At 41.8% G+C, this 24,930-nt stretch overlaps 1 protein-coding gene across 1 annotated transcript in view; it reads left to right on the plus strand.

Moving 5' to 3' along the window:
* LOC310999504 (low-density lipoprotein receptor class A domain-containing protein 4-like) overlaps positions 1-18,953 on the plus strand; it is a gene marked incomplete at its 5' end in the record, with an annotated part of 158,446 nt that extends 139,493 nt beyond the window's left edge. The window contains 3 exons of the mRNA XM_083989954.1: positions 6,890-7,044; positions 9,658-9,708; positions 16,864-18,953. Coding sequence (XP_083846080.1) covers positions 6,890-7,044; positions 9,658-9,708; positions 16,864-17,463 — 806 coding nt within the window. The 3' untranslated portion in view covers positions 17,464-18,953. The remainder of the gene's footprint in view (positions 1-6,889; positions 7,045-9,657; positions 9,709-16,863) is intronic.
* Positions 18,954-24,930: the final 5,977 nt, after the last annotated feature.

Consider the following 24,930-nt stretch of genomic DNA (forward strand, 5'->3'; position numbering starts at 1 on the left):
ATGTGTGTGTGTGATTGCTGTTTGTGTCTTCTGGGGTCAAACGTCGGCACCGATCGATGCCTCTGTAGCACCGCGCGTCAAAAACTATCAAGTACCGAAGGACTCTGTTTTTATCTTTTGTCGGTTCAAGTCCAGCTGTAGACCTTTGCTGCGCTGCATTCTTCTTCCTTTAGACTGACTTCCTGTCACCACTCTTCTGCTGGCTATCAAAATAAAGGTAGTAAACTTTTTCTTTTTTTAAATCACATGAGGATTTTTCATTCTTGTCATTTTTTTTCACTGAAAATAAAATGAAACAAAATATAACATCACATATATCGCATATCTGCCATACTGTATGCCTTTAAATGCTTTTGCACCAGATTTGAAATAACAACCCAACTACTTGTAAAAGGAATAAAAACGTAGTTGTAGTGTTAAAACTCTCTCACGTGGTTTAAATAAAGTTAAAGGGCTGAAAACAAACTGGAACGGCTCAGCTCGGCTCGCAATGCAAATGATACGGCGAGCGTACATACGTATGGAGGGAGTTAAGGGTTGCTTTCTTTCTTTCTTTTCTTTGCTTGCTTGCTGCAGATGCTGGACTGATATTGTTTTGACAAGTGGATTACTGTTGTAATAACATCAGACTGGTGCTGGTAATGCAGACCGCCAGTACACACTGTTCTCTGGTCTGTGCTGCTGCTGCTGCTGCTGCTGCTGCGGCTGTACACTCTGTTCTGCAGCCTCTGAACTTGGATGGATTGTGGGGTTCGGGCAGGATAGGCCTCCACTCTGTTGCTCTTTCTTTTCTTTCTCTCTCTCTCTCTTATTTAACCACCACCCCAACACACACACACAGACTTCCTTCCTCCCTCCTCAACTCCTCCTCTGGCTTCCTTCCTCCCTGTCGTTCAGAGGAGAAGCCATTAACTGCAGCCACTGTACTTTTTTTTTTTTTTTTGCTGTGAAAACATCCCACTGCCTGAGCTCCAGAAGAGAAGACGACGACGACAGCTTTGAGTCAGGCATCTGGTGGTTTGTGGGGCTTTTTTTTTTTTTTTTCTCACAGCGGCAAAAAAAAAAAAAGGCAGTGCATGTGATATCTATCCGGCAGCCTCACACAAAAGGCCTGGATGACTTGGTTTCCCAGAATGCTGCTGTGCTCTGAATGAAAGCTCTCCTCCCACCACCACCACCACCACCACCCCCACCCACAGTCCCACTTCCTGTAGCTGCTGTGGTGCACACACACACACACACACACACACACACACACACACACACACACACACACACACACACACACACACACACACACACACACACACACACACACACACACACAGGCCCAAATTGGATGTGAAGCCTGGCTGTGATATGTATATATATAAATCTGGAAAAGTTAGTGAGTGGAAAGTGAAACGACTCCACTAGTGGGTTAACGGACATACCGTAATAATCACTTGTGTCTCTTTTCCTCTCAGGGTTGACATTGACTAGTATTGCAGTTTAAGTTTAACACGAGTTTATGTTTTGTTTGTTATAAAAACTTAGCAACTTTTACCAACATGCTAACGCCCTTGTATTCATAACCACCTACTAATGTCCTGCCCCACTACATACTGCATACACACCATTTACACTGCAGTAGGACAGTATATGCATGTATCCCAGAATGCATTTCATGCCAGCTGACAGAGATAGCACTAAAGCAGGCTAAAATCTGTTTTAATTCCCACTGTAGGGCTGTTATAATGTCAGTTTATTAAGTTTTAATTAAGCTACGTAACAGAGTTAGGGGTTAGCAGCGCTTTGCATTGTGGGAAACAGTAGGCTGGTCGGATGCAAAGTCTACTGGAGGATTATTAATCCGGATATTTTTGGCAAAGTACTGCAGATTTTGCCTTTGTTTGCATATACTACATACTATACATTGTGCCCAAATCAGTACATACTTACAGTATAGTTAGTATGTGTGTAGTATGAATATTTTTGAGACTGCAGTAGTAGGATTTAGTGTTTAATTTGGATAAATTCCTTGTAATATTAGTTTTATTGAACTATTTCAACTCTTTTTGTGTAATTTGTTGATTGCTAACACCTGAAAAATTTGACATTTTGCCAATAAACCTAAAATGCAATGGGGGGCGTTGAATAATTTTGATTTCAACTGTAGTTTTGGATACAGCCACAGTAAAAGTTACACCTGCTGGACGTTAGCAAGTCACCGTTAGTGTTGTTTGTCGATGTCACAGTCTGTTACAGTCTGTCATTAGTGAACTGTGGTCAGTGTGAGGCGGTGTAGCTACACACAGTGTGCACACTTCTCTGTTATCTCTTAAATATCCACATTATGGAGATGATGTCACTCTGCCTTCCTGTGTTTGTCGCTATAGTAACAAAGCCACATCAACAGGGAAAAACAAAGCCCCAAAAAACAGTGGAGTTATTACCACACCACACAGTGGAAAAACACCACCAGACTTTCTTCTTTTTTTTTTCTTTTTAGTGTAAAATATTGGTTTAAATATTGGTTTTCAAGCTCTGGCTTCTTGAACGTAACTTTACCTCAGCTCTTCTCCCTCGTGGCTCGTGTGGTGGATTTTGGCTCCTCTCTCTCTCTCTCTCTCTCCGCTCTGGTGCACTGGGTTTTGCACCGGGGGGGTGATGATGATGATGTGCGGTGGTTGATGACGTCAACAGCGGCGGCTCATGTAGCAGTAGAGTTTTGGTATTTCTGTATCTTCCTCGACTCTTCGCTGACTCTTTGTCCTCTCGGTTCGTCTTTTGTGACTCATACATAACGGTGACAGAAAAAAAAAAAAAGTTTTCAGATCTCTGGTGTGAGAAGTCGGGTCAGAGGTGAAATGGTTTCCAGTCGAGACAAAGACGTTGAGCTGGATCTGTTTGTAGATGAGATGTTAAAGGGCAAAATGTTTTTGATGTTTAACTCTTCACCTCCTCCTCTCTGATCTCTGCTGTTTTTGTCGTTTTTGCACCTCACTGCTTTTTCAGCGGGTTGCGGTTTGTGCGAGTCGTCTCATCCTCTCTCTCACCCCGTCCTCTTGTCTGTGGCTGCTGCGGTGGAGCGCAGGCAGGTTTAGGTCGGTTTTCATTTCAATAAACTCAGACTTTTTTCTGTTTTCTATCTCTTTACCTGGGACATTGAACGTCTCACGGTTTCTTCTTTTTTTCCTGTTTTCTATCTCTTTATCTGGGACATTGAACGTCTCACGGTCTCTTTTTTCTGTTTTCTTTCTCTTTACCTGGGACATTGAACGTCTCACGGTTTCTTCTTTTTTTTCTGTTTTCTATCTCTTTATCTGGGACATTGAACGTCTCACGGTCTCTTCTTTTTTTCTGTTTTCTATCTCTTTATCTGGGACATTGAACGCCTCACGGTTTCTTCTTTTTTTTCTGTTTTCTATCTCTTTATCTGGGACATTGAACGTCTCACGGTTTCTTCTTTTTTTCTGTTTTCTATCTCTTTATCTGGGACATTGAACGCCTCACGGTTTCTTCTTTTTTTCTGTTTTCTTTCTCTTTATCTGGGACATTGAACGCCTCATGGTTTCTTCTTTTTTTCTGTTTTCTTTCTCTTTATCTGGGACATTGAACGTCTCACGGTTTCTTCTTTTTTTCTGTTTTCTTTCTCTTTACCTAGGACATTGAACATCTCACGGTCTCTTTTTTTTCTGTTTTCTATCTTTTTATCTGGGACATTGAACGTCTCACGGTCTCTTTTTCTGTTTTCTATCTCTTTATCTGGGACATTGAACATCTCACGGTTTCTTCTTTTTTTCTGTTTTCTATCTCTTTATCTGGGACATTGAACGTCTCACGGCCTCTTTTTTTTCTGTTTTCTTTCTCTTTACCTGGGACATTGAACGTCTCACGGTCTCTTTTTTTCTGTTTTCTATCTCTTTATCTGGGACATTGAACGTCTCACGGTTTCTTCTTTTTTTCCTGTTTTCTATCTCTTTACCTGGGACATTGAACGTCTCACTCTCTTTTTTTCTGTTTTCTATCAGGGACATTGAACGTCTCACGGCCTCTTCTTTTTTTTCTGTTTTCTTTCTCTTTATCTGGGACATTGAACGTCTCACGGTTTCTTCTTTTTTTCTGTTTTCTATCTCTTTATCTGGGACATTGAACGCCTCACGGTTTCTTCTTTTTTTCTGTTTTCTTTCTCTTTATCTGGGACATTGAACGTCTCACGGTCTCTTTTTCTGTTTTCTTTCTCTTTATCTGGGACATTGAACGTCTCACGGTCTCTTTTTTCTGTTTTCTATCTCTTTATCTGGGACATTGAACGTCTCACGGCCTCTTCTTTTTTTCTGTTATCTTTCTCTTTACCTGGGACATTGAACGCCTCACGGTTTCTTCTTTTTTTCTGTTTTCTATCTCTTTATCTGGGACATTGAACGCCTCACGGTTTCTTCTTTTTTTCCTGTTTTCTATCTCTTTATCTGGGACATTGAACGTCTCACGGTCTCTTTTTTTCTGTTTTCTATCTCTTTATCTGGGACATTGAACGTCTCACGGTTTCTTCTTTTTTTCTGTTTTCTTTCTCTTTATCTGGGACATTGAACGTCTCACGGTTTCTTCTTTTTTTTCTGTTATCTTTCTCTTTATCTGGGACATTGAACGTCTCACGGCCTCTTCTTTTTTTCTGTTTTCTTTCTCTTTATCTGGGACATTGAACGTCTCACGGTTTCTTCTTTTTTTCTGTTATCTTTCTCTTTACCTGGGACATTGAACGTCTCACGGTTTCTTCTTTTTTTCCTGTTTTCTATCTCTTTATCTGGGACATTGAACGTCTCACGGTCTCTTTTTTTCTGTTTTCTTTCTCTTTATCTGGGACATTGAACGTCTCACAGCCTCTTCTTTTTTTCTGTTTTCTTTCTCTTTATCTGGGACATTGAACGTCTCACAGCCTCTTCTTTTTTTCTGTTTTCTTTCTCTTTATCTGGGACATTGAACGTCTCACGGTTTCTTCTTTTCTTCCTGTTTTCTATCTCTTTATCTGGGACATTGAACGTCTCACAGTCTCTTTTTTTTCTGTTTTCTTTCTCTGTACCTGTTTTTCTTCCGCCCATAGTGTTCAGGTGGCTGATGGGAAATAATAACGCAACTACCCAAAAACCATTGCACAGACAGACTGAGCTTTGTGAAAGAAAGTGTCGGCCAGCATCAGTTATAGCTCCAGATAGCTGAGTGTACATTGTGTATTGTTCTTGCAGAGCTACACACAAGGATACACACACACACACACACACACACACACACACACAAGTGAGTGTCCAGCAGTGAGTAAGAGTGTGATTCAGAGGTCAGACTGGGTGCCAAGACCAGACAAGGTCAAGACTTCTGCTCAGAACAAACCAACAACACATGACAAAGGAGTCTCAGACTGCAAGGGATGGAGGGAGGGAGGGAGGGATGGAGGGAGGGAGGGAGGGAGAGAGGGAGGGAGAGATGAAGATAGTAAGGAGACAGACAATGAAGAATGAGAGAAGCAGGGAAAGAAAGAGTGATGATGGTGGGCGAGGGAGGAATGCATGAAGAAAGTCTGAGGAAGGACGACAGGAAGTGTTAGGAGAGGACAGCAGGAGAGAGGGAGGAGGGAGCGAGGATACAGGAAGTAGGAGGAAAGGAGGAGAAGGACAAAAGGATGAAATGATGAACAAGAGGCAGGGAGGTCACCACAGATCAGCTCTGATGTGTGTGTGTGTGTGTGTGTGTGTGTGTGTGTGTGTGTGTGTGTGTGTGTGTGTGTGTGTGTGTGTCACAGATTGTCTCTTGTTTGTTGAGGACACAAACACCACAGTTATTCACGGTTTCCACAAAGACACCACTGTACGCTGGGACAGACACCACAGTCTCAATCATCAGCCTCACACACACACACACACACACACACACACACACACACACACACACACACACACACACACACACACACACACACACACACACACACCAACCATACATCCACTCGGTATGTGACGACTGCTGGGACTCTGACCTGTGCTGCCCCCTGCTGGTCAACACGCGTTACAACAACACCTCAGACTGGAGCTCAGTCAGTCCACCAGTCTGAGCTGGTTTCTGAGGAGGTTTTCTCATTAGGAGATGATCTATTTAGTAGCTGGTCAGGAGCTTTTGATCGTATTGCATGGTTTTCATCAGTGGGTGGAGCCCGGTTGGATTCATTTCAGTCCTTTTTGACAGGATGAATTTGGACTTGGACTTGTGTTTTATTTCAGATTCAGATTCAGATTCATGATTTATTGTCCCCGAGTGGAAATTCATTTTCACAGTTCTGCTCCAGACAAAGACACCAACACACGTGCAGCTGCAGCACCAGAAAAAATACATACATACATACATATACAAATAAACAAAAACCATGACATCTACCACCTACTGTTATTTCTTGAGTACTGTTGTATAACCATCTCAGTCTGAGAGCGAAGCAGCTGTTTTATTGAAGTTTGTCTTGGATTTTCCTGTCGTCCTCACTACTGCTGATACTGAGGCAAAAGCCTGAAAAGTTAAAGATGGAGTCTGTCTTTTCTAACTTTCTCTCTGAGTGTTAATAAGTCGACAAAGCTGGAATTGAAGCTCCGTTTTTTGTCTGTCATTGATGTGTGTTGTTGATTTTTAACACCCATAGTTGATCCAGACACCAGGTCTTGTTTACCATGATGATGATCACTGGTCAGAAACGAGCTGAGATCCAGGAAACATTTTAATCATTAATTATCATCAGTTGCAGGACTGTTTTTATCTTATGCACAACTTTTAGAAATGAATCTTTTCTGAAACTGTTCAAATGCAACATTTTGACTGTCTTTACATGCTTTCTAACCATCTCTCCCTCTCTTTCTGTGTGTTTGTGCAGCTGAACTGGAGTTTGTTCAGATCGTCATCATTATCGTGGTGATGACAGTGATGGTAGTGGTGATCATCTGCCTGCTCAACCACTACAAGCTATCTACCTGGTCCTTCATTACAAGGCAGAGCCAGGCCCGCAGGCACGACCATGCCCTGCAGCAGGTCAGTACAACTCTGTAACTGTGTGTGTGTGTGTCTCTATGTGTGTGTGTGTGTGTGTGTTAAAGTGAATGAGACAAACTGAAAGTGCCTGAACCGGCTTGTATTTATCTCCCAGCGTCCTTCGCCGCCAGCAGCATTTGGACCTAAAGTGATAGTGATCGCTTCATCTGTTCTCACTGAGTATCCCTGTGCTGTGACGGTGCGTTGCTTTATTTCTTTCTGGAGCAGGACAAAAAAAAAAGAAAAACAACCCTAAAAACTCCACCAGTTTGTTTCCCAGTGAAGCTGCGCGGAGCAGAAATGATCCTTTTATCCCAGTCAGAGCTTCTGTCCCAGTTTCATTGAGGTAACAAACAGCTTCTGCTCCAGTCTGCGAGGTTGAACTTGCTGAATTGGTTCCTTCAGAGAGCGAGAGAGAGAGACTCTGTCAGACCTTGATGTTTAATTCACTACAGCACTGTCTAGACAGCAGCAGCACTGCCCCCATACTGACAGGGCGACACACCGGGACAAACACACACACACACACACACACACACACACACACACACACACACACACACACACACACACACACACTTACTCACTTACACTGTGCAGATTGCACCCGGCCGATGGAGGCTCAGGTACAGAACAGGATGCAAAAAAAAAGAGAGAAAGGATTCGGTTCGGTGATAAATTCAAGACTTTAAGACTCTGAAATAAAACACGCGGCTGCGTCGGCTCATTCCACCTGATTTAGATTCAGCTAATAACGTCTCGCCTCCCTGTTTTTCATCGTCCCCCTGTCACTCTCCGCTCTGTACCATCCAATCACAGCAGGAATTATGCAAACAGAAGCAGACACACCAGATGAGGGAGTTACGACAGTGATGGGGGCAGGAGAGGGGGGTCAATTGTTTTCCACAGGGAGCAACAGGATTTACCACCAAACAACTCATTTTTAACGACGAATGTCTGAAATATTGCAATTTGTTGCGCTGAATTATTAACTATGGTAGTATCTGACATTGAAATATCTACATTAAGGTGTTTATGTGCATTAAATCAAAGGTTTTTATGCACTTATTTGAATACAGCCCAACATAAAAGAGTGCCAGTAGCAAGTAGCAATGCGAATCATTGAATAATTGATGTGGTAAGTGCACGTTATGCTGTTTGTCATTCTTTAAATGATCTGCAATGTCATTTATTATCCAACCTGCCACAGGGAAGTAGAGTCCTTCTGCAATCGGAGCATTAATTGGTCATAAAATGTTATCTGTAATAATCTTCATCTAAGACTGTTTAGCGAATCTCAGCCTAGATTTGTGTAGTTTTTTCAGATCCAAATGATTATTTCAGGCCTTTGGGTTTTTTTTTTTGGTTTTTTTTAACGTTTGGCTTCATTTTTGCCTCACTTCTCACTGTGTTGTGCTTTTTGGAGTCATGCTAGCAGGGAGCCCACAGAACTATATAATCCCATTGATAGACAATTTGTCTGTCTGACTGTGGACTGATCCAAACTGTTGGAGATTGTTTTGTAACATGTTCCAGCTTTTAGTCCACACCTCCTATCAGCTTTAGATAGACTGTGGATAATGTTTTCACTAACGCACAGACAATGATTTGTGTGTTATTAGTTAAAATAGCTCATATTTGTTCATCATTATAACATGGATGAAGATCTGACCATATATCATCCAATCAAAATAGACCAAACTACAATGTGTTGGTCGGTCTCTGGCTGCACCTTTACCCTGATACACTTTACTTCAAGGTGGCGGTTATGCACTAAAAAGTTTGGCCAACCATCAAAACAACAGCAGCATAAACACTCTTGTACAATAGCACAGTATATTCAAGGTATATATAGCTCTGGTAGAAGCTTTTAAGGGGAAAACTTCAGTCCAGTCGTGTGCAATTGAACCAAATTCTGTTGCAAATATGATCGTTCAACTATGATCACTCACTCACTCAGTCACAGAAATTCGCAATTCCAGGATTGAACTGAAATCAAAATTGCAATATCTGCTGAAAATGTCTTTCTAATGTAATTTATTCATTAGTTTATTTGAAAAGGGACAGTCAGTGTACGTTAATAAAAACATTGTAAAAACAAATGTAAATGTACCCAAGTTAGCTAAAAGGCTAATTTTCATCGGTAGTCCCCTTTGCCTGATGTTAAAGGGCATCCTTTAAAAAAGACAGCAACAATAAAATACCACATATAAAAAAGGTAACACATTCTATCCACATTATTATATTCACAATTGAAAGACAAGATTAAGCCCTACTTTGCTCCTGACACAAGGATTTATGCAGCATTGAACACTGATGCAAAAAGACCTTTAGGAAAAAAGGTTTGTGTCATTAATGTAATTATCTCAACAACATATAATTCAGCTATATAGTAAATATCTAAAGCTCCATCAGTAGCAGAGACTCTAATATGCTTTAAACATTTTGTCAAATCTTCACAGAGACTATTTCATAACACAAATAAGTGAAAACCCTCAGACATGGCCGACGTGTTTACGAGGTCCAGACAGGTGAACATGATGAAAATCTTCACTGCACCTTGAAACCTAAAGCCTCTGTGTCTTGTTGTGTCTGTGTCTGTCTGTGTTGTAGGACGGGTGTCTGTGGCCTTCAGACAGCGGCTCGAGACAAGGTGCCTCGGAGGTAAGACCCCCTTCACCCCGAGCACTGTGACACACACAGCTGAGCTTTAATCACACACACACACACACACACAGAGTTACTAACAGTCCTGGCGGCCTGTGGTGGCTGTGGCTGGATGATGTTTACGGCCGCTGTGACTCAGAAGCGACTCGAACTGTTGCTCCCAAAAAATGTATCTAAAGATAAATTCAGATATTTACTGCAGCGTGGCGGCTGTGACCCTGTCGGATCGGTTCTTTACAACACTGAGCGGTCTGTGGTCCACCGGCTCTGTGGGAGAATAAGTGCTGGTTCATGTCATGTTTTGTTGCACAATTTGTGTTTCCAGTTTTAATTATATGAAACTGTTTATCAATTAAAAACAGCACCAACTGTTTTGTAATGCTGATGATAATAACAGAGGGTTATTGTCAAGTCCTCATATTAAATTCTTCTTAATTATAGTTTATTACAATATTTGATGAAAACAGATCAACTTTTAAAACAACTGTAACTACTAGTACTCTCAGCTGTACCATATTCACCACGCTATGAGATAATAACAGAACGTTACGAGTTGTTTTCGAGGCAAATGCAGAGACTGCTTGCTGAAAAACTGCTCCCGGCGGGAACGTTCATCAGCAGTTTTGCATGAATTTACCTCTAAAACAACTCCGTCTCGTAACGTTCTATTATTATCTCATAGTGTGGTGAATGTGCAGGTCACAACTTGTCCACCAGAGCGTTTTGGAGTTGTTGGATTGTGTATTTTATGAGTTTGATGAGGGAAACCAAGAAATCCCATTAGCCTCGGTAGCCGCGTAGCTCTGAGCAGCTCTCGGCTCTGCTCCGCCGTTCTAAAGATAGCTTGCACCGACAATTAAAGGTAACGAACCTACTGCTATGACTATAGGGATTATGGAAATGGGCCAATTTGCCAAAATGTTGAACTATCCCTTTAATAAAGAGAATAACATCATGACATTTCAAGAAAAAAAAAGACGCAATGCAATATTATAAATATGCAATTTCAAGAGAAGGAAACCTTTCCAATATCCTGTTGCTGATGATGATGATGATTTTTTCATCCAACCTGTGCGACAGTGTAACCGTAGTAATAGTAAAACTTCACAGGAGGCTTCACGTTCTTCATCTTAGAGCAAGTTAATGCTGCTGCTCCTCTGAGATTTCACTCTGAAATGACTTCTTTTCCACATAAAATCATTTATTCTCAATAAGATCCTTCTTTCTTTTTTTTTCTTGCGATATTAAAACTTTATTTTTTTAAATTTCCGTTTATTTTTTAATTTTTTTTATCCCCTCATTCACTGTGGATCTAATACTCCGTTGTGAATTCTGGTTTCAGCTAATTGCCGATTGCTTCTGTATAGTATAAAAATGAGACACATTAAACAGCTTGGAGATGATAATTTTCCACATGTGGCTCATTTCACAGCATCTGACACTCGGAGGCCGTGTAGGAATTTAGGAAATATACCGAGATGAAGACCTGAACCCACTCGTGGTCTCTTTCTGTCTAATACACTCTCTATGCTGTATAAGAAAATAAACCTGTGTCTCCTCTCAGCTCACCAAGATCTTGGACTGTTTGTCTGGGTTTTTTTTGTAAATATTTGATCAAGCAGGAAACTTTGCGAGGCTTTGTGCGTCGCGCTGGGTACAGCTGGCAATATTCTCCTCCAGAAAAAAAAACGAGCTCACAAATTTGGCAAGATCTGTGAATACATAACTGCAAACAAATGCCAGGACACACACTCTCTCTCTCTCTCTCCTTCTCTCTCTCTGACTGGTGATCTGTTTGCTTAATGGTGTCCACGCCAGATGGCGGAGGCTCACACACAAGTCACGGTGGGAAAAACACAGGGTATCCAGAGTTCAGAAGAAGACTTGAAAACAAACCGGTCACATGATGATGATGATGATGAGATGATGGAGACAATTGTATGTATCAGAGTCAGAATCAGATTTAATGGCCCAGTTATGCAACAAAAAGTTAAAGAATAATACAAAAATAGTTAAATAAAGTCGTCAATGGCCAGAGTGCAATTAGACAACGAGGTATTGCCTTGAAATAAATAATAAATACTGGATAACTATGTGTATGTAGTATGGATGATATGCACATTGTATGTTTTACATCATGTTTCTCTATATATATACACTGTTGCCTATAAAGTTGGAATAATTTAGTTTTCAGACACATTCCTCTTTTTATTCCTGTTTATACACATCAGTAATCACCTTTGACCAGGTGTAATTATCGCTAACTGAGTCCCAGGGACCAGTTTTGAGAAGATATTATACACTTTATCTATCAAGAATAAGTCAAATCAATCAAATAAGCTTTATTTGTCCCGGAAGGGAAATTTGTCTTGGGCAAGTGGCGTCATAACAGCTGCTTTGTACTTGCAATACATACATACGCAATACATACTGTACACTACAGTAGTAACAATGGCACACATATCCAAGAAAGAAAAGAGAAAAAAAGAAAGTGCGGAGCCGGAGAGTGCAATAAATAGTTTAAAATACTTATAATACAAGTTCAAATAAAAACATACTAAAAAACTAAAAAAAGAACAAGTCACATTGTCACAATCATTTCATGAGAAGAGGTTAGAAAATATTTTATTCCAACTTCATGGGCAACAGTGTATGTGCTGTATAGCAGAATTTGTATTTAATTAAAGCAGAAGTAAGTGGTCCGGTCGTTTTCGCTAATGCTGCGTTCCAGGCAGGCTTTTGAAATCGTAAATTACAGCTTCAAGTCACAACTTACGACTGTGTAGCGTTCCAGGCAACCCACTCGTGTTTTTCCGACCTGTTTTACCGGTGAAAGTCACTATAACGGCCACTCGTAACTTCCGACCCGTGAACTCGTACCAGATCGAACTGGTACCACTTCACGGTCGGAAAAATACGAGTTTCCTTGAACGCACCATAACAGTCCTCGTCGCTACGTCGCCACATTCACGGCGTTCCTTGGCTGCACACACAGCCCTGCATGCCGTTCTCTCTCCTCATTGGATAAAAACTGTAGGATACGATAAATGTTTTCTCCTGGGCTCAGAGCAGAGCAGAGTGACTGACAGACCCGTGTTTCAGTCCAAACACTCTATGTAAGTGATTGCTGTCGGAAGATATAACTATTTAAGACTTATATTAACACAAATATATCACTTACTTCTGCTTTAATTGTATAGACAACATGTAGCTACAGCGAGCAGGATATAGATGATGTCATTAGAAGTCTATTGGCTGAGCAGCTAATAACACACGTTAGCACCAAAACAAACCTCCCAGATCCTCCCGTCATGCAGAATATCCAGTGTAACTAAATGAAGAAAGAGAAAGAGAAAGAGAGAGAAGCAAAGAAGGCAGGTAAAAGATGAGTCAGAGAGGAAAAAACAACACAACACACACACACACACACACACAAAAAGCAACAACAACAACTCTGTCAAAGCTAAAGCGACTTTTAGAGAGACCTGGGAAAAAAGGAAAAGGCCGTGGGGAGACGAACACAGAGGGAGTGTGTGTGTGGGTGGCTGATAGACGCAGTGATGGGGGTTCTGTGTGTGTGTGTGTGTGTGTGTGTGTGGGGGGGGGTTGGTGGACGGATTTTGGTGCATCATTAATCAGCAACGCCTCCCCTGACACTGTCTAGACAGCCGTCTGAGAGCTGCCCTGCTCTGCTGCCTCTGTTCCCTCTGTCAGCTCTGCACCTTTCTCTCCCCCTCCCTCTCCTCTCCCTCCCTCCATCCCTCCCTCCCTCCCTCCATCCATCCATCCCTTCCTCCGTCTATTTGTCTGGCTCTATATGTTTCCTTTTCTCCTCTTTCTCTTTATCTCTCTCGCTCTCCTTTTTAGTCTCCTTCCTCTCTTTATCTCCACGGCTCTTTCTTTCTTCTCCTCACCTTTCTCTCTCTCTCTCTCTCTCTCTCTCTCTCTCTCTCTCTCTCTCTCTCTCTCTCTCTTATCTCAGTCGTCTGTCTTTTTTTTTTTTTTTAATCCTTTCACTTCCTCTCTTTCTCTTTCTGTCTCACTATTTCAATTGCCCCTGATCCTCTGTCCCCTCAGGTTTTTTTTTTTTTTTTTTTTCCAGTCTGATGGTCTCTCCATCCAGACTGCCTCGGTGTCAGTGGAGGTGACTGTTGCAGCCTCTGTCTCTAATTGAAATGGATTCCTGCTGATAGTGACTGGCTGCAGCAGAAATGTGTTGAATTGGACAGAAATGTGGGGGAAATTAAGAAATGGTTGATGCACTCAGAGTCTGACGAGCTAATGGAGGAGCAGATCTGTGGAGTATGAGCCAATGTGTTGAATGTTTCAGGAGGCACTTTACAGCTTTTTTTTTTTTTTTTTTACTTTAATGACTCGGCACTTTTTTTATTTTATTCTTTTTTTTCTTTTTAAAGGAGCTGCATGTTACGTTAGCAGGTCCAGAAATGGAATACATTTAAAGGGATAGTTCAACATTTTGACAAATTGGCCCATTGCCATAATCACTATAGTTTTAGCAGTAGGTTCGTTGCCTTTAATTGTCGGTGCGAGATGTTTTTAGAACAGCGGAGCAGAGTCGTGAGCTGCTCAGAGCTACGCTACGGAGGCTAATGGGATTTCTTGGTTTCCCTCATCGAATACACAATCCAACAACTCCAAAACGCTCTGGTGGACAAGTTGTGACCTGCACATTCACCACGCTATGAGATGATAACAGAACGTTACCAGACAGAGTTGTTTTAGAGGTAAATGCAGAGACTGCTTGCTGAAAAACTGCCCCCGACGGGAACGTGCATCAGCGGTTTTGCATGAATTTACCTCTAAAACAACTCTGTCTCGTAACATTCTGTTATTATCTCATAGCGTGGTGAATGTGCAGGTCACAACTTGTCCACCAGAGCGTTTTTGAGTTGTTGGATTGTGTATTTGATGAGTTTGATGAGGGAAACCAAGAAATCCCATTAGCCTCCGTAGTGTAGCTCTGAGCAGCTCGCGGCTCTGCTCCGTTGTTCTAAAAACAGCTTGCACCGACAATTAAAGGTAACGAATTTACTGCTATGACTATAGGGATTATGGCAATGGGCCAATTTGCCAAAATGTTGAACTATCCCTTTAAATCCAGCTCCTGTGCAGGGTTTCTTCTTGGTATTAGACAGTGATGAGACATGCTGACTGGGCCAGAGCTACTTGATGAGCATGCTTCAGAAGAAGAAGAGGAGGTGCTAGGAGAGAGATGAAACTGATGCTCATGTAGCGATAGCAACATTGACAAACAGCTCCTTTAACAGCTAATGAGAGACGTGGTTATGGGTCCTGCTGCTGCTGCGATGGCATCATAGCAGTGAGCAAAACGCATATTACACTGCAAGAGATCGTGATGCCTTCGAGGACCCGTGTCTGTATTTGAGAAACTCGAGACGACCCGTTCTAATTCTGGCCCATTGATCCCAGTGATAACTGTTTAATGGGAACATCCACTGAAAAGATTTAATCGGGCTTTTCACACGACGCGGGTGCAGAACCAGACACAGACACAGACACAGCAGCACGTTTCTATTTTAACCTGCACACACAGCTTTTTCTGCTCCAGACAGTGACACACACACACACACAGTCGGAGAAATAAGTGTGAGCTATAAATGTGAAGCTATTAAAGCTGTGCAATATGCTGAGATGTGCATTATAAGACTATAGAGCCACTGAAATGAGGTTTAGACATAAAAAAGAAGAAAAGCGGGGATGTAAACCACATCTTTTACTTCATTTATTTCAATGATCATGCTGTTTTATGAAGAAGAAAAAAAGCTTAATTGAAAGTTGATATTTAGTTTGCATCTATCTGAATTTAACATATTATACTGAATGATAATAGAGAGCCTAAGCAGAAGCAGAAGAGAAGCTCGCCATGGGACCTGAATTTGGAAAAAATCCCCATGTAAGTGACTGGGATTCAACATTTTAATTTGTAATCCGATTGAATTGTGTCATGAGAAAAATATCTATTTAAAACATTGTGTTTCATGCAGAGAAATCAGCAGTTTATGGTAAAACAGGAAGAATTCATTTTCTGTGAAGATCAGGTGTCCCACAAAAAATACGTCACCAACTGACACGGGAAAGGGCGGCATGTGGTGTGTGACGTCACCTACGCCACCTGTAGTCCTTCTGGTTACGGATTTTTCAGTTTATAATAGTTTTACAACAAACTGCTGATTTCTTGGCATAAAACGTGATGTTTTAAGTCGGTTAAGGTCAGATATTTTTCTCATGACACAATTTAATCGGATCAGGAAATAAAATTTAGAGTCCCGTTCACTTACATGGAGATTTTTTCCACATTGAGGTCCCATGGCGAGCGTTACTTCCTGCTTCCTGCTTAGGATCTCTATGATTTAGAGGAAAAATGTGTCATGTGACCTGCAGCTCCACTACTACTACTGCTGGCCTTCTACCAGCATTGAAATTGAAAGTTTGTTAACATACTGTCTGTGTGTGTGGTATGCCAGCTGCACAGTAGCAGAGAAGGTGGCGCTTCAGCCGGTCATAACCACTGCCCAAAAGATCGACGGCTGCACTCTCCCCACTCTGAATGAGCTTTATAGCTCCCGCTGCCTCACAAAAGCAAAAAAAATCCTCAAAGACACAACACATCCTGGTCACTGTCTGTTTGAGCTACTTTGAGATACAGGACAATTAAAGCTACCACAAACAGATTTAAGAACAGTTTTTACCCCTAAGCACTGATTGCACTTAATACTGAGTAATGATGAGTGGTTAATGTGTGTTTTATGTTTTGTTTTTTTTGTTTTTTATGTTTTTATGAATTTTTGCACTGCAGGAGATGCACTTTTAATTTCGTTGTTGTGGAAATGACGATGACAATAAACGTATCTATCTATCTATCACCTGTGGCCACGGAGCTGGACGACCTCACATGTCGGGTCACAGGTGTCACAGGGTTTTGGCTGAGACCTGAAGGGACACGTGATTAAAAAGATGAAAGAAAGAAAGAAAGAAGAGAAACATGTCTGACACATGACATCACAGCTCTCAGTCATGTTCAGACAGGTTGTTGTTATATAACATGTTTTCAAACCACAGCAGGGTCAGTGTACGTCAATTAAAGTTTCTCTGTCTCCCTCCTCCCCTCAGGTTCTATACGCTCCCCAGGCCAGGGATCGCTTCACCGCACCCTCCTTCATGCAGCGCGACCGCTTCAGCCGCTTCCAGCCCACCTACCCCTACCTGCAGCACCAGATCGACCTGCCGCCCACCATATCGCTGTCGGACGGCGAGGAGCCCCCGCCCTACCAGGGGCCCTGCACGCTGCAGCTGCGCGACCCCGAGCAGCAGATGGAGCTCAACCGCGAGTCGGTGAGGGCGCCGCCCAACCGGACCATCTACGACAGTGACTTGATCGATATGGGAGGAGGGGGGAGTCTAGGAGGAGGAGTCGGGGGAGTTGGGGGAGGAGGTGGAGGAGGAGGAGGCGGGGGCATGGGGGGAGGAGGAGGCGGCGGGGGTCCGAGGCCGCCGAGCAGTAACTCGGGCATCAGCGCGGCCAACTCCAGTAACCACGGGCGCATGGAGGGGCCGCCGCCGGCGTACAGCGAGGTGATGGGCCACTACCCCGGCTCTGCGTTCTTTCTACACCAGCACAGCAATAACCAGAGGGTGGGGGGGTCGGGGGGGTCGGGGGGGGGCCGGGGAGCAGGACGATCCAGCAGCAGAGCCAATCAGAAAGCACAATAGTACCTACCAAGGCCAAGGACGGCCAGCCGGAGGACCTGGTGTGAGGACACGGCCGCAGCGAGGCAGGTGGACTGAACAGACAACAGACTGAGAACTCTTCACTTCATCCTTCTCACCTGTAGGCGGCGCTGCTCTTCTTGCTCACTCTCTCTCTCTCTCTCTGTCTCTCTGATGTCCTCGTTCCAGACTCTCATGCACAAATAAATATCAACCTTAGCTACAAAAAACCCAACGGGGAAGAGAGGAACCACCGGTTGAGTTCGTTTCAGTTTCTTTCCCATGTTTTAGTGACTCACACAGCTGGGCACAGCTGGCACAGCTGGCTCGGCTGCTGCTGCCGCGGCCGGATGCACCGCGAGGAGACGAAAGAAACACACTGCTAGCACAGATTGAAACGATTTGGTTTTTGTTTTTGTTTTGTACGTCCCCCCCCCCCCTCGGGTGATGGCTGCAGGAACTGAGGATGATGTTTTATGTTTGTTTTTTTTTTTTCTTTTTTTCAATTTTTTTGTTTGTTTTTTTTCTTTATTGTTTTTTTTTTTTGGACCGGGATCTGTGCACAAAGCGAGAAACTGAGCTGAGAGAAATCAAGGACTTACAGAGAACACAACAATACAACAAGAGACTCACAAAAACCCAAATCTTTTAGTGCCAAGGTTCACGAGGAAGCAAAACAAAAAACGGGGGGGAAAGTGACTCGTTCTGACATTGAAAACACAAAAAAGAAAAGTTGCACTATCTTTTTGCTGTAAAAGAGAAGAGGGAAACGATGCTATGTGATGATAATAATGATGATGTTTTTTTTTGTTTCTTTTTTCTTTTAATTAGTTTTTTTTTTCTTTTTCTTTTGTCCTCTTCATGAATGGACTGATGACTTTGGCTCCAAATGTTGTTTGAACAGTTGGGAGCAAAAAAAAGGAGAGAAAAAAAAGAAAAAAGACAAGAAAAAAAACAACAACAAGTATTAAATGCTTAAGTCCTTTTTCTCTTTTTGAAAACCACAAGAAATCCTTGTACCCAGCCTACGACATCTCTGTCTGCATACGCCACAGGCACAGTGAGACTTAGTAAGAGAATAACCTTGTACTGCTTCACGTCTGAATACACTTCAGCCCGGTGGAGGATGAAATCTGCCTCGTAACCAGCCGATTGGGTGGACGAAACATTTCTTATTCCTCTGGTAGTTTGTTACAAGATTTGGAGATGGAGTTTAAAAGAAAAAAAAAAAAAAGGAATGAAAAACAAACAAAAAAAAAAACTCTTAGAAAGAGACGAGAGCTGCTCGGCGACACCCAACACGCTCCAACGCCAACAGTTTTCTGGGGATATTATTATCAAGTTAACCAAAAATAGCATTAACTTCAATAACGAAAATCGAAAAACATATCGTAAGTGTCCATCCAACAGCCTGGTCACAGCAGATTCTTTTCTCGACCCTGTCCTCTTTGAGCACTTGACACTTCCTCTTTTCCTGTTTCGTGCATCAATAACCCTCCTCTTCCTCTTCCTCCTCCTCCTCTTCCTCTCACCCCCCGCCCACCCCCCCTCCCCTTGACATGCACAGTGCGTTCTGCCAACAGCCACACTGAACTCGAACCCTGCCGCCATAACGACGACGACGACGACGAGATTTAACAAAAAAAAAAAAACACACACAGAAAAGAAGACTGCTCATCGCTCCGTCTTCGTGTCTCTAAAAGTTACAACAAACACAAAAAAGAGGAGGAAAAAAAAAAGACGTCACAAAGTGAAGATTCCTGTCTGCACAGCAATCGGGTTTAAAAAAAAAGCAAACAAAACAAACAAAAAAACTAAACACAATGATAAATTGTCTGTGGTCAAAGTCAAAGGGCTATGGGAGGGTCCTTTTTGTAAAAGTCCAACAAAAAAAAAACACACAAAAAAAAAAAAACCTTTTTGAAAATCTAGCCTTTTTCTCTGCTCATCGTTGCCTTCTCTCCTCTGCTCTCGCGCTTTTCTCTGTCTCTCTATATCTTGTTTGCGGTTAAGCCCCTCCCCCCTCCCCCCCAAACACCACCACCACCACCACCCAGCTAAAAAAAACCACATCCCAGCTTTTCTAACAGTGTCTCTGGTAAAACACTGTTCATCCTCCTCCTCCTCCTCCTCCTCCTCCTTTATTATCTGTGTGCAGAAAAAGTGCGTTTTGCAAAAATGATGCAGAGTCCGCCAAGCCCTTTAACGTGGAGACTGGATTGGAGACCTTTGTTTGGCTATAGTGTGCTAGTGCTGTCCTCTCCCCCTCTCCCCCCTTTCTCTCTCTCTCTCTCTGTATGTGTGTGTGTGTGTGTGTGTTTGTTGGTCAGACCCCTCAACAACACAGAAAAGCACTTCATGTTCCTGCAGGAGCGTTGTGTATGTGTATGTATGTGTGTGTGCGTGCGTGTGTGTGTGAACTTCAGAGATTCAAGGATTCGCCACTGTCCATATTAGCACACGTGTTAATTAATGAAGCTTGCATTGCATTGATTGGAGTGTCTCTTTAAGAAGCCAGAGATGATGAACAGGATGATGATGATGATGGTTGGTGTCGAGGTGTAAAAGCTCCTCACACTCTAAAACACAGAAAACATTTGTCTTAGTGATATTCTGGGTTGTTTTTAGGATCTTATTGTTTTCACAGTGGAAACTCTGGAAAGACAAAACCTCCATGTTGGTTCTGATCCAGCTGTGCTGCCTGTCTGTGACTCTAAGCCTCAAACCCATCGGTCCGTACTGAACTTAATTAACTAACTTAACTTAACTAACTTCTAACATGTGTGGAGTTTAGACATCCACCAGAACAAAACACCACCTTGAACAGACACATATATATCATAACCACCTCGACTTTGTTAGAATTAACCAAAACAGAGTTAAAAAAAAAAAAGTTTTAGTTGATTATTTTCTCGCTTGAGTGAGAATTTGAGTTCAAGTCAAAGCAAACAGCAGAGTCTTTAAAGGCTTTTGGACCAGTGTGGGTGGATCTCTGTGGCTCTGAGGGATCAGACACACAGACACACACACACACTCAGCCTCATGCATGTAGCTGGGATCAAACCCACTGTTGGTTTTCGGTCTTTTTTCATGGGATTTGTTGTAACAATTAGAAAAAACAAACAAAGAAACATCCCATCACCAGACTTCTCCTCTTTTTTTTTTTATTTCCAGAATCACAGATTTAGATTTTCAGACGGTATGTGAAGGTATCGGGAAGAAAAACTAAGCTGGAACGAAAAGAAAAAAAACCCTCTGGTTCTGTTTCCATCGGTGTGTCTGAATGTACGCACGTGTGTGTTTTTCTGGTTAGCGTGTCGTGTGTGTGTGTGTGTGTGTGTGTTACTACATCACTGCTGCTATTGCTGTTGCTGCTACTGCTACTATTGTTGCTACTGCTGCTTCTCATCGCCCCCCTCCTCTCCTCTCCTCTCCCCTCGGTCCCTCTGTCCTTCTGTCCGTCCTGCCCCCCCCCCACCCCCCTCCACCTCGACTCATCCATAACTAGAAGGAGAGAAAACCCTCTGACCCTCTGCAGTCAAAAGCACAAGTATTGAGACAAAAACCCGAAATGAAAACAAAAAAAACAAAAAAACATTTTCATTTTCTTACACAGAGAAAGAGATTGTCCCAACACTTTGGCCTTTTGAGCTGTACGGACCTGCTTCAGTACCGACCCCGACCCCCGGGGGGTTCTGTCCTCCTTTCCTTTTTTTTTTCTTACCTTCCTTCCTTCCTTCCTTCCTTCCTTCCTTCCTTCCTTCCTTCTGTTGTTTTTTCTCTCAGCTTGTTCTGTCTGCGCAGTCATAGCTTGTAAATGGAGGCTATAAAGATGAATTTTATGTTTTCTACAAGGAGGTTTGCATGTTACTATTATGTGAGTAAATAAGGTGCCTAATGTTCATGTTTGAGCAGACCACACCTCCAGTCAAACTGCTGCTCGGGATGCGTGCACGGCGCTTTTCGTCTCCGGTTCGACCTCGCCACCTGTCTGGCAGAGTGGAGCTACATCCAGTTAGCATCAAACCTTAAAACGTTGGAAGTTCTCCCATGATTCTTTGCGGGGAGGAACTCACATTTCCTGTTTAGGTCCAGACTGAATCTTCTCCTGCAGAAGAAAAAAAAAAAACACATCACTGCAACATGAAAGTATACATTTAGTGACTGTTTCCATGTGAACAAAACAACCAATATGGGCTCTCCTCCACCGTGCCAGACAGGAGCGTGTTTCCTCCAGCGACGCGGCGGCTGCAGCCGTCTCGACCGGCCGTTTGACCCACGTGTGGAGCAGACATAGGAACCCACTTGCACTCAAAAAGCTCCCACCTTCGTTGTGCCTCACTTCCAACGGTGCTTTTTTCAGTAGTCTGTCTTTCTTTATGTTTGTTTGTAAGGTGCTGTATATAACTTGAATATATTATGCACATATCCTACCCAATGGGTAGAAACCACAAAAAAAATGTTGTGAATACTGTAATATACTGTATAGACAATATAAGAATTTTAAGAAAGGCAGCATCAAATTTGTAAATGCCTACAAGTTAAAAAAAAAAAAACGACAAAAAAAACAAAAACAAAAACGTACTTTGTCTTTTTTATGAGAAAACATGGTTTGCAAATTATGCTTAGAATATGGTTGCAACACAAATACAAACGTATAATATTTTGCTATAAATAAGCGTGCTATGATAAGGATGAGATAACCTCTGGATTAAGGAAGTTGTTGAGAAAAGATATTATTGACTCTTTCTTTTTTTTTTTTATATATTCCTCTTCTAAGAACAAGCCTTCACCGTGCTTGCCATCATTTGGGTTCCGGCTGGTGGATTTTTTGTTTTTATTACTATTATTATTATTAGTATTCTTATTATTTTATTTTCACCACCATCAACTAACAAATGTGTAGTTCTATTACACAGATCTTTTAAGGTAAAAAAAAAAATCAAACATATACAATGTGGAACAGATGAGACGGTGTTAACGCCACACTTTCAGCTGGGTCATGGTTTGTAAAGTTTGTTGGAAACAAAAAGCAAAAGAAGCTCTCTCTCTTTTAGTTTGACGGGGGGGAGACGCGTCACATGACCACTGCACACGAGAGCCATCAGCACTTCCTGAACGGGGGAAGAAGAATACTGTCTGTAATTCATCCATCTTTTTTTTTTCTAAAGATATTTGAGTTGACTTCAGCTGTGTTTTTTTTATTTTATGGTATATCTGTCCAAGTATAAACCTGTTGAGCACACACACACACACACTATATAGATCTGGCTGGATGTTGGGCTTTTTGCTTTCTAGCGTTCCTGCTCCGTCACAACTGCTGAACGGAAACAACAAGTGGTTAAATCCTGTATTTTTTTTGTTTTGTTTTGTTCTGTTTTGTTCTCGGTCAAGAAAGGAAAGTTGCACCAGCGTGAACTGTGTGAAAGATGCCATTAAAACTGTCATTTAACTTTTATTTTTTATGATTTTCTTTTTAAAAATCTACATTTACAATGTTATATTTGGCACAATATATTGAAACAGAAGTCATGTTTAATCTGCAGTCATTTATTTACAGTATATATATGTACTGAAAATAACTCCACTGTACAATAACCGCAGAGCATGTTCATTCTTATCTATAGACAATGTACATAGCAACGCGCCATTTTCTCTTCAAAGCACCAAATAAGAGGCAAAAGTTGTGTAGTTTTTTTAATTTGGGGAAAAAAAAGATTTAAAAAAGTCTCTATTGTAATTTTTGGGTTGGAGCTCGCTCAGCTCTCCTCTTTATGAATAGACCTGTTTTCTGTTTCCTGCACTAGCTTGAAGAACTAGCTTGGGCTCAGACTGACTTCTTCTATTTTGATTTCTGCCCCCCCACCCCCCTGCCCCACCCCGACCCCTCCGCCCCCTGCCCCCTGCAGTGTGCTCCCTCTCTCTCCACCTATAACAAGTCTGTAACTCAAAAATGCCGACAACAAGTAGCTGTTTTTATTGTTCCAGATTTTAATAATAATAATAACGATGACAATAATAACATCGATAGCATCTACACAGTTTGGTATTCTCTCTCTCTCTCTCTTGTCTTGACAGTTACCATAGGACTGCTTCCATCATGGGTTTTGTAACATCGGTTTGCTTTATTTACAAAAATGAAATCTTTGTCGCCCCCCTATCCCTCCCACCCAACCACCCACCCACCCTGCCCCCTCTGTGCTGAAATATATATGTATATATATATATATGCACATATATATATACATATGTTGTGTATTTTTTGCCTCTTTTTATTTAAGCAATTGTGATGTAATAGGTTTTAGGCCTAAGGTCTGTTATTGCAATACTTTTACAGAAAAGAAGAAAAAAAAAATCAAAAAATGTTGCTCTAAGTGCTGTTGTAGTCAAAGATTTTATGCTTGTACTTATGCTGTAGTCAAACTGCAGCGTAATGAATAAAACTTTAAAAGTGATTACTCTGCTCTCCCTCTGTTTGTTCCTCTCAGCCCCGTGGATCACACACCACTCAGCCCCAACACTGACACAGGTGGAAAATAACAGAAAACTACAAATTAAGTTTAAAATCAAATAACTTAATGATTCAGAATACACAAATAATACATAAACACTCACTTGTTTTAATGTTATGGCTCATATGTGCAAGTGATTTCTATCTGGAGCCGGCTCGGTTCACTCACAGATACCGCACACACCTGGTTTCCTGGGTTTCTGTGTTGTTTGATGGTGAAGATGAAGATCAGGTGAATCAACACAGTCTAAGAGGGTTCAAATGGCTGATAAGCAAAGCAATTTTATTTATGTAGCATTGTCAGTAAAGTTTACCAGATTAATAAAAGCAAAAGGTTTTATTGTGCAACACATCCATGTGGTGGTCAGTGTGTGTGTTTTACAAAATGACTGACTGTATTTTGGATTTGTCTTGCAGGAAATCGGCCAATTATGTTTGTATGCACTGGACACGAGGGATAAAATTACCAACACTTCTGACAGTTAAATTACACAAAAGTACCTAACATGTAGAGGAATATGAAGAATATATAACATATATATATTGTGTATGTGTACAGTATGTCTATTCACAAATGAAACCTGCTTCCATCCTGAGGCCTGTTAACAGCACAGTGTTTTCTTGACACACTGACATCAACATGAGCACAAGTTCATATATATGTATGCTCATGTGTATGTTTCCTTCTAATTTAAGACAGAAGGTTGGGACAGGGTTTGTCTGTTACAACTCTGTGATGTAATCGTCTTTCAAATGCCGCCTCCGAAGGCACAGCTAAAACATGCAATCATCCTAACATGCTAACATACAGCAGGTGTATGTTACATGGTGTAGCTTAGTAACATTTGCACTAAACACACACTGTAACTGAGGATAATGTGAATGCCATTAGTTTTGCAGGTCAGTTAAATTCACATTTGCTAAATTTCACAATTCAGAGGAGCAACAATTGATCATGA

The sequence above is a fragment of the Trachurus trachurus genome, assembly GCF_905171665.1.
Source record: "Trachurus trachurus genome assembly, chromosome: 16".
Classification (NCBI taxonomy): Eukaryota; Metazoa; Chordata; class Actinopteri; order Carangiformes; family Carangidae; genus Trachurus; species Trachurus trachurus.